The sequence below is a fragment of the Atta cephalotes genome (genome assembly GCF_000143395.1).
Source record: "Atta cephalotes unplaced genomic scaffold scaffold00017, whole genome shotgun sequence".
NCBI classification, from domain to species: Eukaryota; Metazoa; Arthropoda; class Insecta; order Hymenoptera; family Formicidae; genus Atta; species Atta cephalotes.
In genome coordinates this window covers 5,136,877-5,155,186 of record NW_012130081.1, presented here as the reverse complement: position 1 = coordinate 5,155,186, position 18,310 = coordinate 5,136,877, and the positions used below count along the sequence as shown (strand labels likewise).

At 34.9% G+C, this 18,310-nt stretch overlaps 2 protein-coding genes across 2 annotated transcripts in view; both read right to left on the bottom strand.

Moving 5' to 3' along the window:
* Window positions 1–174: 174 nt before the first annotated feature.
* LOC105618578 (ATP synthase mitochondrial F1 complex assembly factor 2) lies at window positions 175–1,772 on the bottom strand. Its single transcript, XM_012200107.1, has 6 exons — window positions 1,682–1,772; window positions 1,373–1,566; window positions 962–1,072; window positions 695–875; window positions 458–573; window positions 175–321 (listed from the first exon to the last, which is right to left on the bottom strand). Exons 1-6 carry the CDS (start codon window positions 1,770–1,772, stop codon window positions 175–177), a joined length of 840 nt encoding a protein of 279 aa, XP_012055497.1.
* Window positions 1,773–3,955: 2,183 nt separating this feature from the next.
* Window positions 3,956–18,310, bottom strand: part of LOC105618576 (rho GTPase-activating protein 20-like) — a 101,886-nt gene continuing 87,531 nt past the window's right edge. Inside the window, exons 2-8 of the mRNA XM_012200106.1 lie at window positions 9,701–9,883; window positions 7,390–7,548; window positions 7,055–7,272; window positions 6,793–6,919; window positions 5,746–6,410; window positions 5,292–5,593; window positions 3,956–5,151 (exon numbers count right to left, since the gene is read on the bottom strand). Coding sequence (XP_012055496.1) covers window positions 3,956–5,151; window positions 5,292–5,593; window positions 5,746–6,410; window positions 6,793–6,919; window positions 7,055–7,272; window positions 7,390–7,548; window positions 9,701–9,883 — 2,850 coding nt within the window. The remainder of the gene's footprint in view (window positions 5,152–5,291; window positions 5,594–5,745; window positions 6,411–6,792; window positions 6,920–7,054; window positions 7,273–7,389; window positions 7,549–9,700; window positions 9,884–18,310) is intronic.

The following is an 18,310-nucleotide window of genomic DNA, read 5'->3' as shown; positions in this document are numbered from 1 at the left end:
AACGTTCTTCTAGATGTCCGTAAGGGATTTCTCTCTCGCAGTTCTTATTAATTACCACGAAGGGAGGAATCGGTCGGCATCGATGTTATGTTATACATATATTACAGTGAACATGTTGTTCTTACAAATTTTATATCTATTGATGTAGTGGTTTTCTAATAATCTAAAATAAGATTAGCTTACATTAGAGACGTCATTTTTGGGTCGAGAAGTAGCGGAATGAGAGTTCAAATATACAAATAACATCGCCGCTGATAGACGAGCCTGCAGATCTTGTTTGCCGTATTCGTGATGCCATTCTACGTTGCCCCAATGGGAAATCTACATATAAAAGAACATAACTAGAAATGACATACACTAGAAATATATCACTTACACATTATAATAGATAATGGAAAACAAAATGAACTCTCACAATCATTTTTATCACAAATCCAATCGAGAAGGTGATATATACCTGATGTTCTTCTTCTAGACGTGAAAGACTTACAGCTTCCGGGATATTAATTACTCTTGCAGCTGTAGCAAGAGTTAAAATAACTGATTTTAATCCATCCATTGCATATACAAGACCTGTATTGTAGATAGCAATTAATATATACAAACATAGACCATTCTATCTTACAAAATTCTATTATTCTATCTTACAAAATTCTATCTTACAAATTTCTATCTTACAAAATTCTATTATTACCATAAATACTATTGAAATTATAAGATAATAAATGTCTCGTTAATGCAGCTTTGGTTTCTATAGATACTGTAGGTGTCTGTATACTCTGAGTTCTCATAATCTCTACATTGTAATCTTCACAAAACCAATGAACTATTGGTTCCCACTTTTCAATTTGTAACTGATACAGTTCATCCACTTCCTAAAATCATAAAAACTATTGTAATCAAGATACTAGCACATTAAAAATAGTATTGAAAAAATATAAATATTTATATAAGTACTTACACTCGAATAAAATAAAATTGTGTCCATTTCTAAACAGTTCACCATATGATTGACCAGATCTATTTTGGTACGATTGTACGGATTGTCCAATACAGTATTGCACAAGGATGTCTACAATAGAAAACCAGAAAATCAGAAAAATGTTAGCATATGTTTATTTAGAATAGATACAAAATATCATATGAACTGGTAATGCCAAATTACTAAATTACAATAATACAAATATATTTGTAATTCTAGAATAAATTTCTATATCCTGTTAAATCAACTACGATTACAATAATATAATAAATTATTAGATTCAAAACAATTACTCCATCATGATTTTATTGTGATGTGAAGTATAGAATGTAATAGAATAATATAAAATAATTAAATTATTCCTATATACAATAGTTATATTGGTTATACCAAGTGCATGCTTCCTCTATCGATTGTCTCCTTCTGCGCATCCCATTCGGCGGCTACCGCTAAAGCTAAAGGTTTGTTGTTCACCTCAAATATTCTACCCTGCGGTGTTTTCAACTTCCTCTGGTCCAGAGTAACCTCAAACTTGTCGCCGCTCGAAAGTATGTTCGTCCTTCTATAAAATCGTTTCACGGTGGCTACAAGTGTCCAGTTTTATTATGCGCTTAGTAACAGTATTCATTAAAGCATATTAGGAAACGTCAAGAATGTAATCTAAAAAAGTAATAGTATTTTGAACAAAATGATTATTACCCATATTTCTTACAACCAAGGAAGTTGACATAAATTTATGGCATGTAAAATAATACAGTGTATTGATCAATTTGTTAAATATTTGTGACATGTCGCTTATTATTGTTTATTACTATTGTTTTTTCTTTTCAATACATTCAAATTCAAGGAAGAATGAGTAAACAATTCACAATTCACAATAACATTAATATGTAGCGGTAAATAGTGGCCAATCATGTAACTTACTCTTAAAAATAGTACAGTAGGTATTACAGTATTCTGCTAATGATGATAATGTAATGGCGTACGTATTCACACAAATAGCCATTGATATAGAAGATTTCTTCTTGAAAATTTTTTGTATAATTTTTTGTATAATTTTAAATGTATTTATTATTTTTATTTGTAAATATGTTATTTTCATAGACTTTAGATGTTCTATGGTTACTTTATATTTAAAAATCATAAAATAAATAAAAGATATTTAAATCTAAATTCTCAATATAAAAAATGAAATTATTGTAAAATATTTTTTTAATTTGTCCAATTTTTTCATTTTTTCAATTTAAAATTGATCCATTTTTCTTAATAAATACTTTATCAGTTTTGAGAAATAAATAGAAAAAATATTTTTGTAATATAATTAATTATATATGCAACAATCTTGTCACACAAAACAAACGGGTTGTATTGAAAAACATCCGTAAGTGTATAAAATACGAAATATATATATATTTGCTTTTTTATAGCATAACATATATAATTTAGATAAGTATACATATCTTATGGGTGTTACACATTGTACCATAAGTTCAATGATATAAAAGATGACAGAGTTTACAATTTAATATATACAAAGAACGGCATAGTCGCATAGTATATAACACTTCAACGCTTCTTGTATCCTATAGCCGTTAAGAAGATAATCGTATTAGAAGATAATTGTATTCACGCACACAATATTTTATATTTGCAAATCATGTTACAATTGTCAGAGAAACAAAATTTATCATTAATTATGAGGAAGATTATTATTCAATGCAAACAAGGAAAAATCTGGCAAATAGGCATCTGGAAAAGAAAATATTGAAGAGATAATTTTGTTAATCAAATTTTGTTAAAACACAACTACTAATGCGTTGTTAACAAAGCCATTTAAAAAAAAATGACACTAGAAAAAAGTGATCTTTCTTAGTCAGCTTTAAATTGATATCAGTTATGAGTGCGCAAAACGAAATATCTTACAATGTTCTTTAGAAAACGAGTTTTCTTCATAACTAACATAATGTTATCGTTACGATTGTTCCCACAACATGGTCTTGGCTTCTCTATAAACTTAAAATATATAAACACGCTGTTGCATCGATAGAAAAAGGCACTCGGTTTGAAGAACGCATCCATTAAAATTAATTTATAAGAATAAAAGATTTTCTGTTTAAAGATAAAAAATATAGTACAGAATGTTACATGATCGTCGCGCGCATTATTGTGCCTTTTATTACGCCGCTAACAAGCAGTATCAGATTGTATTTTCACAAAACTTTGAATGTTTATAGAAAATTCATCTCTCATTAATGTTTTTATAAACGTTATTTGTGTAAGAAAAGAATTACTTATATATTGTCCGTTTGTTTAGTCTACGCTTCTTAGTTAGCTATCTAAATACAAATATTAAAACTACTAACATAATATGAATTAACACTCGTGGAAGCACCCTGAATCACTGAATGACAGTCGCAGGCCCGAATTCTCGATTTAGCGTAGTGTTTAGTCTTGATACAATCATAGCTACGTTCGAAAACACTATGTCATTTTATTTTTATTGTTCACTAAAGAATAAAATGATACCATTCGGCTGAGCCATTCGGGTGATGTTTCCAAATGTGTCTCATCTGAATCAAAGTTTCGTCTGTTTATGCAACAAATTCAAATCAAAATGTATATCGAATGAACACATTTAGTATCGAAAACGCGACAAGAACACGGGCCAAGATCTATTATCGGCGGTTACGAATAAACAGCGAATTTTGTATTTCGCTGTCTGACTTTGTTTCATTCATCTCACTATCTCTAAGTTTGATCAAAAAAGGACGATAAGTACTCATCGCTCTTAACGAAAAATCGCGACGACGCGATTTAAAAACGCCATCTCTTTATCCCGATACATGTTTCGATTTGGACTAGGTTCAATCATCGTAGCAACTCTACGACTTGGACATTATACACGCCGGGATAATGAGAGGAATAGAGATATATTCGATAATTAAGAACCAGTAGAAAATTCGACATTTGTTCTCAGACATAGCTCTCATCGTCGACGACAGATCTGCCGAATCCTAGATGCCTCGTCGTAATAGGAGCGCGAGGTTGTGGTGGTGGTCGATAAGGCGGTGGTGGTGGTAGAGACCTGGATCTACCCGCCACTTTATGCCTGTCCTCGAGATTCATGTGCACCGGTGGCAGGTGTCTGAGCCTTGGCGGCAAGGGTGGCGGTGTGTCTGGCCATGTAGTTCTTTCCTCCTGTTCATCCTCGCTGAGGTCGACTACACTTTTGTAGGAATCGTTCACATCTGCAGTTCCATAAACCTCAGTCGATCGACTCCTCTCATCGCAATATGTAATTTTACCATCAGATTCACTATTTGATTCCTTACTTTTGCAGTATTTAAGCGCTTCCATATATATTGCCTTTACTCTAACAAAGTCATCGTATAACTCACGGTCACGGGCTTGACGACGGCGCTCTTTTTCCGACATCGGTGACTCTAGACTCACGTATTGTACCTCGGAAGATTTAGCTTTCTTAAACTCATAACAATCGCTACCAGAGCGAGGTGTATCGCCACCACTCGTTAGATCCTGCTCCGAGTCATGAATCGATACCCGTTCGGCGCTTCGGATGTCCTGTTGCAAGCTTTTACTATTGTAATCCTCCGTTAATATATCATAGCTTACGTTTAACTGTCTGCTTCGATAAGTCTTACAGTTCTCCACATTTTCTTTCATCGTGTCCTGCCTAAGGTATTCCCTATCATATGTGTCCTTGTCACTAAATCTCTCTTTTCTGTGCTCGTGTTCATCCAATTTGTTCGTTCTGGGTGTTCTTTTGAGCTGTGCCCGCAACCAATCTTGCCGTTGGAAATTAGATGATTGAGACGGATTGGGGTAACATCCGTTGGTCTTTTCCTCTCTAAAATTGTGCTCTGCGTTATTCGTATGATTATGATTGCCGTAACCATTCAATCTTTCTTCCCATCCGCATCTATAAACTGGCATGTAGGTTTTATTATTAGATTTCTCCTCTTTCGCAAAAGATTTATCGTAATTGGTAGACGATGGGGCATTTGGAGCAGAATCTTCTGAGCCTACAGGCGATTCCGGGATGAATAATTGGCAATCTGATAAGGTCAAGCCTGAGTCCCTTGACAAAGACATAGGGTCTCTACGTGGTGCTTCTGTTAACTCCAAACTATCCAAGGATATTCCACCTGCTGCATCATAAGAGACTTATTAATAACGGATAATGTAATTATTAAAATGTTTTAATCAATATTTTAATATTTTCTTTTGATTTAATATCTTTTGATATAATTAACACTAATTTAATTAGCATAATAGTTGTAATACTTACAGTGAAGACTATCAGTACTTTCCTCGGCTCCACTGTCGCTGCGTGTATCTTCTCCGAGAAGCTGCGTGACACTGGTGCCAAACAAATCCTCACAGTGACGTATTAACATTTCCGTGATTGTTGGGATCGCTCTACTCTGATTCACCGACGGATTCGAGGACCAAAGCAAACTCGGACCACAGCAAACGCCAAGATTACTAGCGCACATGAGATTACGTTTCGATCGCCTCGCCACATGATGCAGTACACAAATTAAATGCGATAGCAATGTGAAATTCGCCCTCGGTAGCCTATCTAAAATGCTGAAAATTTTTTCCAATTAGTTTCATTTTATCAAAATAATATTGTTAACAACAATAACAAATGTAAATAATTAATATATAAATTTTGATAAGACATACAAATTTATATCATTTTAATTTTAACATAAATTATAACTTAAAAATAAATAAACCTTTTAATGGTTTGGACAGGATTCGGTGTGTTTAAACTGTCCATCCAAAGGGGAAATAGATGGAAGGTCAAAAGAGGATCCGGCAAAGATCTCAAGAAGTCTTTCAGCAAAGCTGCCACTGCTATAATTGGAGCATCTTCTAGACAACTAGGATCTCCTGTGGACTCGATCTGTTCTCGCAACTCTCGAACAATTCGAACATTTGCGGATTTGCGAAATATTCCCTGCATGAAAGGACCTTTCGCGAATAATTGCTGTAACATCACGAGAACGGGTTTGGGCAGGCCATTCTCGTCCAATCGTGATAGAGGTACGCCAAAGAGGTTTGTATTTAACGACAACGAGCGACGTAACAAGCCCGTTATTTTCGATCTATTGTTCTTCTTCGCGGGTGTCTTCATTACGGGCCTGAGAATGAAGTGGCACAAGTCGACACCGCTATTGTTGATGTGCACCAGATCGAAACCCTCATCTGTCGATAGCATATGTCGTAAACGTGACATCTTCACGGCGAATGGTCGTTCGTGTCCTATCAACGGATATGGTGGTTCGTCTGGGAACGTTCGAGCCCAAAGCTGGAAGGGTCCTTGAAGACCCCACAGCGGCGTCGCTTCCTTCACGCAGTCATGCGCTGTCATGTCGGAACGGGCCTTGATCGTTTTGAACTGCAAGATGCGAAAAATAGTACATATGTATTTTTCTCTCTCCAGATTACAAAGAAATAAATAATACGATGCGCGGTTCATTGAAATTTGTTTACCGACGATAGATAGCGTTTATCTAACGGAAATTTATTCGTGATCCAAGCAGTTTATACATTTATACGTCGATGAATTATGAACGATGATTGAAGATGAATGCCGGCACAATAGTGATTCTAACTCGGCACCGATTTGCGATATAAAAAAGATATCTCTCATAAAGAAAAATATTATCAGGAATGTCGAATGATCAAATCCCGCGGATTCGAGTGCGCAAAGAATGGATTATATGAAGATGTGACTGTGAATGTATTCGCTTTTGCGTGAAAAGATGGGGCATACTTACGTAGTCGGTGTGTGTGTCGTTGTCATGATATACGACTTGAATGTTCGTTTCTGGTGGCTCCTTCATGCTCTCCTTTTGCACGAGATCACTCAAACGTCCCCACCAGAGATCTCGCGTTGCGGCGGTCCTGTAAAGATGATTTCACCATGGTAAATATTGCAAGCTTTCCGAAACTACTACTGATATTTATTTAGATTTTAATCATTATAATTGAATTTGGATATAATAAAGATATATCGGTTTTGGAAAAAAGCCTGCTTACATGAAAGTCGCTACAACATTTGTAGTAGGCCAGCCAATGACGAAGCTGGTTTCAGCGGATTTGCTGGTTTCTGCCACGTCTTCTATGTGACCGGCCGTGAGCCAGAGTTCACTCATTTTTACAATTTGCTTCAACTTAAAGTTTCCGCTGCTACGGGCTTTTGCAATAAGCAAAAGGTCAGTGAAGAGAAAGAGGTGCCTTTCTTGAGATTGCATGCCCTAAAATCAATAAGTCTTAAAATCCGATCGCCTTAATATTAATCAAGTCTTAATCTTAAAATGTGCAAATGTATGCGCATAATTTAAATTTTGATAACTTCTTGAAGCTTTTCGTACCGTGGTGAACTGAACTGGCGTTTCCAAAAGAAAAGTCCTAGTCGGCGATTTCGTCGGAGATGAAGTACTGTCCGTGGTATCCAGAGTTTTTTGAGAAAGTCCTCTTGTTAGCCTGACTGGAGTACTACCATTTCTTTTACGTAACATATTTTTTGTTTTCTGAAAACAAATTAGATTAAAATTTAGCAGACGATTAGTAATGATTAAAGTTATTTCTAAAAAAAAGAAATTTTTAATTCGATATAATTCGCATTTGTTGGCATCTAAATATATTTAACTTTTTTTCATAGAAGAAAGAGGAAAAACTTTTATGTTAGCTTATCTAAATAACAAAATCTAAATGCAAAATCTAAATGCAAAAATAAAAATACAAAATCTAAATATAAATTTAAAGCTCTTCTTGTAACGACTCGATCGGGGAATTTCGCAGGGCTTAGAGCAGCTAATTTTATCGCGGCATTTAATCGCGTCGTATAACATCACATACGTTCCACACATGTGCAGAGTATTAAGCTACGCCTAAAAAAATGTCACTACCAAATTGGCCGGCGAGTTTCGCTTCTACAAGCGAAAGTAGCGAATGCTCTTGTAGCGGATCGGATCAATATATTATACATGAGCTTATTAGATTCTCTGACATGGTTTAACATCCTCTATTTTTCACTCGCCATTCTTTTTTGGTTACGAAATCACTTCTGGTGATCCCGATTGGGTAGTAACGCACACACAAATACACACACACACACACACACACACACACACACACGCACGCACGCACGCACGACACGACACACACACGACACGACACGACACACACGACACACACACACACACACACACACACACACACACACACACACACACACACACACACACCTTTGTCTCATAGTAATCGTGTGTTGCAACGTATAAAGACTAGGCATTGTCCAACACGTCAGATAGATTATTCGCTATCATTTATATTTTATTTATAGCAATGGAAAGTGCATCGCCCGAGGATTTTAACAGCGAAAGTTTCGAGTGATTACCAATAGACACCAATATTTTATGGGATAAAAATGCCTCGAAGTCAACTGCGCAAATATTTTTTCTTAAATATAGAAATAGGAAAAAGTAATTTTAAATGATGTTGTTATTTTTACCATAATAAAATTACATCCGTAATTTTTGCATTCCACGACGTACAAGAAAAAAGCTGATCTTATATAATTTCGAAATACGCAAGAAAAAATATATATTATACATTGAGATATTAAAGAAAAATCGTGATTCACGATATCGGAATCTAAAGACAGAAGCAAAGTTCTCTTTTTTTATAAGACTCTTTTTATTTCTTTATAATATTAACTTTCACTTGTACCGAAAAAAGAATGACATACTTTTCACGGAAATAATATAAGTACGTTCCATTGTCATATTATTACCAGTCTATCTCGGTGGCATAGTTTCTAGTTTATTTCCATATATTTTTTGTGCTGACACAGAAAGTGAGCGCTCTATTGAACGAACGACACGCCGTCAATTTCATCATTCGCAACAATCAGCGGGCAAGTCGGGTGAAAATATAGCTGAGAGAAATTATCAGATATACGCTTCATATCCGGATGGATATGCGAATGAACGTGGGAAGGAAGTGCGTATATACGCCGCTCCAACCGCCACGCCGACGACACGCGAACATTTTTCGCGAACGCAGAAAAACGAGATGCGTCTAAACGACCGTGAGAAAGATTGAATTACAAGGCGCATTGTCCGCGATACCGTTCGTCAGCACTGTTGTTTGTCGCTGTTCGTATATATTTTTCACGAGAAAAATAATAGGCTGCTTTGCATAAACATTTTTATCATCGTCGCGATTTTTAATTGAAGTCCTAATCGTCCCAGCAAACGAGAATGGATTGAAATAAATTGAGATGGATTCAGATTTTCAGAAATATTGATTCACGAATGTTAAAATGAATGCTTTTCAATGCATATTTATTCATTTATAGGAATTGCATGGAGCATATCTCTCTATGCTTTTCAATCTAAAAATAATATTAGCTTTTTCTGTGCACAATACATACATTGTGAATATGTTCAATTCAAAATTTTGAATAGGAAATGCAGTTTTTCAATCCAATTGCATCCAGTTGAATCTAATTGAATCCAATTGAATTCAATTAAATCCAAAAAAAGTATTCGCTATTTAAAATTCGCATTCGGATAGAAAAAAATTTCAATCCATTTTAATCCATTCTCATTTGCTGGAATATCTTTCGGAATTACAGATAGCAAAAAATATTTTATATCAATGAGATACGTGTCATACCGTGGTGACAACGTCTCGCTCGTGCAGCCGCAAATTATCACCGGGGAACAATTCTTGGATGCGATGAAGGTCACCCTCTAATTGTCCACGGTGGAGGACCGATCCACTGTCAATGCATTCACTATCTATCAAGCTCCTTGCTTCTTGTCCCAGATACCTCTCGTAATCGGCGAGCCTTTGCACCTGCGCAAATGAAATATACATTTCGTAAAATTTTTATCATAAAAAAAAATCGTAATAATATAAATTTTTTACATGACGAAAAAATTACACGTTGCACACTTCTATCGTGGCTAAGCTTAGAAAATCTTATCGTGTAACCGAATACAGAGAAAGAAATTCGCGATTGCGTCGACGGTCCTTACGTAACGACGATAATTTTCGACAAATCGCCGTTCGATGGAATTGGCAATTTCCAAAGGCATTACGACAATAGGAAAGGGAAGCATCGCGATGGAGACACACGACTTTCTCTGATATCGACTTATTGAAAAAAACGCGATGTGATATCTCTTTAATAATCGCAGAATGCGGAAATAAATGGGAAACGTCGACCGAATCGGACACGACCTCGGAAATGCGTCGATTCGTGTTCTCTTCTCGCTACAACGAATGCGATAATTATCATTCACGAGTCGGAGGTGCGTTATGTAAATTGACAACATGTCATTATTTGATGTACGTACGATTGTGCTCATGTCATAGTCATCGACGACCGTATATCAGGGACTGACTGTTGCAACATGTCACGTGTATGGCTTCATTAGACGTTTATAAATGACAGCGATAATATATAAGCATATATTCTAACATATCAATAAATATAGCATTGTTCAATGAAAGCGAAAAGTATAAGATTCATCTATAATATTCCTTTACCGTTGTTTATGTCTAAAATAGAAAATAATATATGAATTAATATCAATATTAACAAAAAATGAAAAATAATGTGATTTTCTATATTATATATGCATATAAAATCATTTTCCATTTTCTTTTCGTTAATATTAACGTATATATCGAACTTATATATCGTCTCCTTCTTTGTGGAGATTTTGTCACATATCTTGCGTTTCTCATAGTAATAATTTATATCATTGATCTTAAAATCAATAATCAATCATAGTAATAAAGTGACAAAAAGATTCCATATGTATGCCGACCCAAATTTAAATCTTAAATGTGGATTATTATCAGTTTCATGAAATACTAATGAATGATTCTACAAATTATGTAAATTCCACGACTTCGATAAAACAAATCTCATCGTAGAACTCGACGACATGGTATTAGGCCACCGTCAAATTTTATCGATGACACTCGATTATCCTGACTGATAGCTGGTGCTCGCGCGATTCGCTTCTTAATTATCATAACGTGGCAGGTAGTTACCGTGCCTGAGGAAATTTGCGCGAGTAGGCGGTCGTTGATGGCTCTTGTACGTGCTCTGAATTAATTCGCAGTTACCGCAAAATATCGCCAGCGGCAAAATTTCGAACGATCGCCGCCGCCACCGCGTTCACTATTGCTCGCGGAATCGTAAGACGGTGAAATTCTTGAGGGTTTGCGCGCAACACATTTATCGTCTTTCTTAATATTAAATGCTGTAATATTCCGGATTTAATAAATTACGAAACATTCATGTGTATGATGAAATAATATCAAACGTAAAAATCTACAGAAAGTACAAAAGATTGTTTAAACAAAATAGAAGAGAGCGCGAATCTGTATACATTAATCTTTATTATCGATGGTAATGTAATGCAATTTCTATTCTTGTTATTATATACATACATTAATTAATTATAAATTATTACTTTATTTATTCTATTATATTATATCATTTATTATGAATGTGAAAGCGTGATATGGCATACAGCGCACTGGTCTATCATGCCAGAGATTCCAGATTCGATCTTAGTAGGAACCAAAATATTTACATTCGTGTCTCCTCTCGGAAAAGGCCAGCAACCTCTTGAGAGTATCTTTGCCCACAGAAATACCTCTTGAAAAATCCATCGTTCGGAATCGGCATTAAAACTGTAGATCCCATATGCTCGCGATAATTAAATAATCAGTGTGCACATCACAATGAGAGAGATGTAACAGGTCAGAGGTATAAGAACATAAGAAAAAGAAGAAGAAGAAGAAGAAGAAGAAGAAATATTATTTATTATACTATTTTCTCACATATTAAAAAAAATACATAATTAAAAAAAATTAATAGAATCAGAGAAAAAAATATCACCTTGAGATTTTCTCGAGGAAAAACCGAAGCTTGCTAAAGTCTTCCTCGAGGATATCTTACGCGTTACGAAGTTTCTTTTAGGTACATTTCCATGATGAATGCCACAACGGCATTCATTACCATGTTTTCTCTTTCGCGTGTAATCTTCCGCTTCATGTAGATATTTGTTATTGGCATTCTCGTACGTATACTTGTCCCCGTGCATATTCGAGAATGAGGAATTTAGCATGTCTTCCTCATTGTTCGCTCACTTCCTCTCGTTCTCCTTCGTTCCCTTTCACATCGTCATTGTCTTGAACCTGTCACGTGACGCACACGTTACTTTTACGCGCCGGCACCGTTTCCGAGCTTCTTTTCGCACACTTTCACCGCATGTCGCGACGTGATTATCATGTTTTTAGAAATATAGAAATACAGCTACTCAAATACAGCTAATACTCGGTATGCCGCAATTGATCGTAAACGATACTTCATACTATCATCTCAATCAGGTTTTAAGAAACACGGAGCAATTCTTGTTGAAGAGTTTATGTTTTAAATATTTTAAAATCACTATAATAAATCGTTAGTTGTTGGTCAACTTTTCAAAATGAATTTTAAAAATTCTTTAAATTTTAAAAATGTGAAAAAAGATAATATTAACCATGGGGATCATTATTAATGCCAAACGATGAATGTCAGGATTTCTTCTCGCTTGTTAAAGAGCCATCGTAACATCACAAACATGAGACAAGAATGGACGCGTAAAAGCAACCGAAACAGATTGACAGAAATTCATTCGTTACGGAGACTAAGATTTTGATAAGTCTCTGATCATATTAAAAGTATTTTAATATGAAAAGAATTTTCGTTAATACTCCAGAGATGTTAAACATTTTTCTTCAACATCATGAATAATCAGCACAAGTAGTATCACATATTGTTTATTAGATACACAATAAATATTTCTAATATTTTATCAATTTTGAATTTTTTCCGAAATATTTCGCCTATTTCAAAATAAATAAAAATCCGGACAACACTTTTATCTTTAAAAATACCATAAAATACTTTGCATCATTTGAAATTTATTTTCTTGCTTGTTTAAATAAATTATCAAATATTTAGACTTTATATAATTCTAACATAATCAAATTTTAGAGCTTTCTAAAAAAATGAAAAATTTTACATATTATTAAACATATATATATATAAACTGTGAGGAAAGATACATAAAGAGAAAGATTCAATATAGATAAACGAGAAAGAAGAAAACATTTCACAAATTACAAAAATCATCAGTAAGAATCATATTTCCTGTCATTATAGTTTTCTCTTTTAATGCTTAAAATTTTTTTCTCGTTTGGATTATATCGAGGATTATCGATTTCTATAACCTCTTTTTTAAAAATATAATTAATTCCTTACGATTTATTATAGGTTAGTGTTCAGCAAATTTGTTCAATCAAATATATATAATCGTTCAGGCGTCGATCAATCATTTAATCAGTCATTGATGAAGAGATATGAGAGAGAACATTGAATGGTGAGGAAAAGGATTGAAGGATACGACATGGACAATATCCTTTTTCCTCGCTTTACGTACGACGTGCATTCACGAATGTGCACGCATCATCGAACGATTTGAATATCGACACGACATTCAATTGATGATACATCCAATTCTACAAATGCGACCCTGTATCTGTATACATCCGCCTTTAGGCATATATGCAGACGTATATATCTGAAAGGTATATACCGTTAGCACCGACGGCGACCTCGCGAGACGACTACCTCGGGCGCGCTATTTCTCAACAGAGGGGCACGTTTACACCTCACGTGTATCCGCAATATCGCGCGAACCCTTCCGCGCTTCCTCGCGGGATTCCCCTTTGACGTTGAGCGCACGTACAACGGTAAATCGTGGAACGAAATTCCGCCGTGGAAGTGCGCTATTCTTCCGAGCTCGAGAGCTCAACAGACGCACGTGGAATGCACGTGGATGTGATGGGAGAATAGCGACTTTTTACGCACACAGCAGGAACTTTTCGCTTGAAGAATTTGTAACCCTAAGCGGATAACCCTAAGTGGTCGGACATCTCGAGAATGAACGTTAATGTTTTGATGCAGAGGTTCCGCGCAGCAGGGATTAAAATAATCAATGTTAATAGATTTAAATCTCTGCTATCAAATAGATCTTCTAATTTCGGTTGTTCTCGGTTGTATCTCGTTATCGAGTTCTTCTAGACATCAACTTAATAATGATAATTACTACGATATAACATTATGTTAATCGATATTTAATAATTTTTCCTAATGTTTGAAAAGTATCCAATGTTGAAAGTAAAATATATCGTAAGGTATCTGAACATCTCTTGTGTCAACATGATACAACTCTTATGTTCAATAATGTGCCAATCTCGTCGGTTGTTGCCGAGTCAATTTTTATTTGGATCGCTGCAACGGCGAGATACGCAAGATACACGGAATGTCGAAGCCCCGCAGGGCACGTGGAATATAACTTTTCCATCGGCATCTCTATATTACGAGAACGGAGAGAATACGCACGTATAACACTGTCACATACAGGGTGTCCTATAAAAGTCTTTCAACAAATCTCATTTAATTCAATGTAAACTCGTTTAATTAATTTGCGTTCTATTCTTTCGTATAAGACAAGAATTTCATTCAGAAACTTAACTGGCAAAAGAAGATTTGACATTAAGGAAAAAATATATTGCAACACAGAAAAAAAACCACAGCTGCAAACTTTATTGATTCAGCAAATCTATAATTGTAATATACAGACAGTCAATTTTCTATGTTAAAATAGCAAAGTTGACAGCTGAATAACATTAGCGATTTGTTAAATCATCAAATCTTCTTAACTATCGATGTTGAATTCGCGTAGTAAATTATAGATTTTTGCTGTACCATCCAATTAATTTTTTTTCCGTGAAGAGTTACCGAAAATTGAGTAGGTGAATTCAAAGCTTTTCGTGAGAAAACGATGATTCGATACAATTTGATAATGATGAACGTAAGAATGTCAGAAATTAAATACTTTGTCAAGAAAAATGGATTCTTGTGTACACAACTTCTCGCAGGACACCCTGTATGTGTACACGCGAGACAAATTGCCACGGCGTGGCGCAATGTCGAGAACACCTGTCTCGATGTTACAAAACCCGCTTCCTAGGTGCTTTACGCACATGCTTGAGCAGCGTGTCTAGACGTGGAGCAAAGGTCCGCCGTTTCAAGGATCGGGGACATTTCACTCGTCTCAGGAGAAATTGATATATAGGTGCATGCAAATAATGTCTCGAGATTCATTTTATTCGACATGAAGTTCTATAATCAGTTCAGATTGTTTAGACTGAAAATTATTTTGATACTTGAAACTTCAATTTGAATCGATTCAAATTTCGGATATATCTTTAATTTTGAATACCATACTGCCTATTCAATACATTTTGTGCATTAACTGTCACATCTTTTTTCTTTAATTAAAAATTTTTTTATTATTGCAAGTTTCAAGGCTGTGAGCGTAATGATTCAGCGAGTCGTAAGCGAAATTGAAGAAACGCGGTATCCAATCCGATATGCAGTCCGGTGAAGCGGATTATGAAATAGCATTCGATATTCCACGGTAATTCCACGACGTGTCGTCTGCCCACATTCGCCTTTCGCCGTTCGCGCGTTCATCGAAGGAATCTCCGACGACATCAGGAGGACGGAGCGCTTCCTCGTGATGAAGGTTGAATGCCGATCGACGATTATTCCGTCTCGTCTCATCTCGTTGTTCATTGCTCAGAATTATCTTCGTAAATTGCCACGATCCGACCACGATTCCTCGCGCCGTAAAGGATCTCTTCTCTTCTTCTCAGATTAGCGAACTTTCCTTCGCGACGGCGGTGGTGTCAATGCGCGACAACAGCCACGATGGCATTATTGCATGACACAAACGTGACAGTGATAAATTGGTTTCTTTGTGCGATCATTGAGGGTCGAAAGGACTTTTCTCGCGTACAATGTTACCGAAAGGCGGAAGGCTTCATTATGTTAGAAGAAAGTCGTCGTGACAGCAAAGATAATAACCAGACATATTTGCAATTTTCTTGTCGTTTCTGACATTTGTTGTACTCGATAATGTAACGCTGTCATGATTATTATCGATTCGAAATGCAAATAATCCATTTTTACCCTGAAGACTATTTGCATTTGTTTGCCCTTACTTATTGTTATATAAATAGTCTTAGCCGAGATAATTTTCACGGTAGATTCTTTGGGATGGTAGGAGTAGATTTTTCCCTGACGAAAATTTTATGTATTAGGTGTGGGAAAAAGTTTGTGGCGTTTTTTTAATGCCATCTAACGGGAAAAACGCCACGAACTATTTCCCACACCTAATAATTAATGATGGATAATTAGGCTAATTGTCGAATAATTAAACACATTAAAAACATATTAAAAATTACATAATTCTCGCGATTTACCGATTACGGTATTATGTGTAATAAATGAATAATGAGACATGATTTCCCGTTAATTTAAAAAAAAATGTATAACTTTACCAGAAATATAAAATTACTGCCAATTATTGCTAATGAATAATTATAGCTCAATTTCAAAAGATTACACACACAATGTATAAGAAATAAAATCATAAAACATAACTCTGTTCCTATTCCTAATTGATATAATCCTAATTGATATAATTCTATAAGAATGAGCTAATGTAATTAAAAATTATCTGTTAGTGTTCTAAAAATGTAATTTTAGAAATTATACAATCCATTTTTCCAACAAAAAATTGAATTTGATTTTATTAAAGTTGTTACTGCAATTTGTGACAATAATGATAAGATAGGCGAGTATTATATAATACAATACACAGTTGCGACAATTTACATATGTTGTACTATTTCTATTGTCAGATATATGGCAATATTCAGAAAATTCTTGAAGGCCGCGATAAAATTGAAATATCGAAGTGATGCTAGTTTTTAGCATAGAAGCCTTGGCTTAGATTCCAGATTTGTCGTGTGCTCGGTCACGCAGAACGGAAAGGAGACTCGATTGTATGGTCTCCTTAACTCGTAATATTCCAATGACGAGACTCGCATACTTGTTGCTTGTAAAACGATCAGAATAGCTTTGCATCCGCGTGTTTAATGAAACGCGTCAAGAAGTCTTTGACTATTTATGTAAATTTTTATATCATTTTCTTCATATCATTTTCTCATACGAGAGAATAAGTTCCTCTCATACATGTGTAAATAAAATTCATTAAAATTGTTTAATAACCCGGAATCTCTTATCTCTTTTTCCAGGATTTAAAATTTACATATGAATAAGTCACATTATAATATAAAAGACAATGCATTATAATTAATCTTTCCCGACAATCTTGTCTTATTTTTTACCAAATTGAACTGAACGTCTAAATTATATTTATATTTTATGTCAAATATTTATATTTGATAGATAAACAAATGATAGCTTATTAAGTAAATAAAAAGACACTCTATTAATTTTTTTCTTCGGCGTGCAATTGTATATTTGTAAATATTGAATAAATATTGAGTAAATATTAAATAAATTTTTAGCGTATCTATTTAACGATAAATTGCTTAATATGAATATCTTCCAAAGAAAGTTAAAGAAGATTAATGTCGAGCAGGATATTCGTTCGGACGATTCGTAATGGATCGCATACCGCAGCACAAATTATAATCCCGACTTAGATGCGTTGTGAAATCAGTCTCTCGAGATATTACAATCGCAAAGCAACTTATAGATATCGCTGCAAAAAGAATTGTCTTTGTGATCGAAATTCCGTCATTTGGATTGAACTGAATTGTGATTTCTTGATCGTATAACTCTATTGAAAATTATTGAAAAATGTCGCTAAATATCAGAAATATGTGTGTAATACACAGTCGACCGCAAGAGATGATTATGCCATTCGTTTCCTTGAACAATTTCGGTGTGACTGAGGTTTTGACGGTCCGCAGTGAATGGTGATTACAACTGCTGGATTATGTATACGATGCGTACAAAGGAACAAAGATATCTGAATAAAGGGATATTCAATAATTTACCGTTAGCACTTTATGAGGATATAAGAGAAGCATTTAACTTCAACGATTTGTAATGTTATCTTCTCGGTACACTAAAGAATGCACTAAGAGAGATAAGAGAACAATGGTATGCTTCTTTCTCTCAAAAGAAAATGAGTGAAAGTAAAGTTATTAGTAAGTAAAGTTATTAAAGTAAAATTATTAGATTTTGCGATTTGACATTTTGTAAATAAATAAATTCAAATCTCTCTCTCTCTCTCTCTCTCTCTCTCTCTCTCTCTCTCTCTCTCTCTCTGT

What these genes read in the sequence shown, in the direction of transcription:
- LOC105618578 (XM_012200107.1), bottom strand. Translation starts at nt 1,772, where the DNA reads ATGTCACAAATATTTAACAAATTGATCAATACACTGTATTATTTTACA. An exon ending in CTTGGTTGTAAGAAATATGG is followed by an intron (nt 1,567 to 1,681) that starts GTAATAATCATT and finishes GGACACTTGTAG; the next exon opens with CCACCGTGAAACGATTTTAT. An exon ending in GTCTAGAAGAAGAACATCAG is followed by an intron (nt 322 to 457) that starts GTATATATCACC and finishes TTTTATATGTAG; the next exon opens with ATTTCCCATTGGGGCAACGT.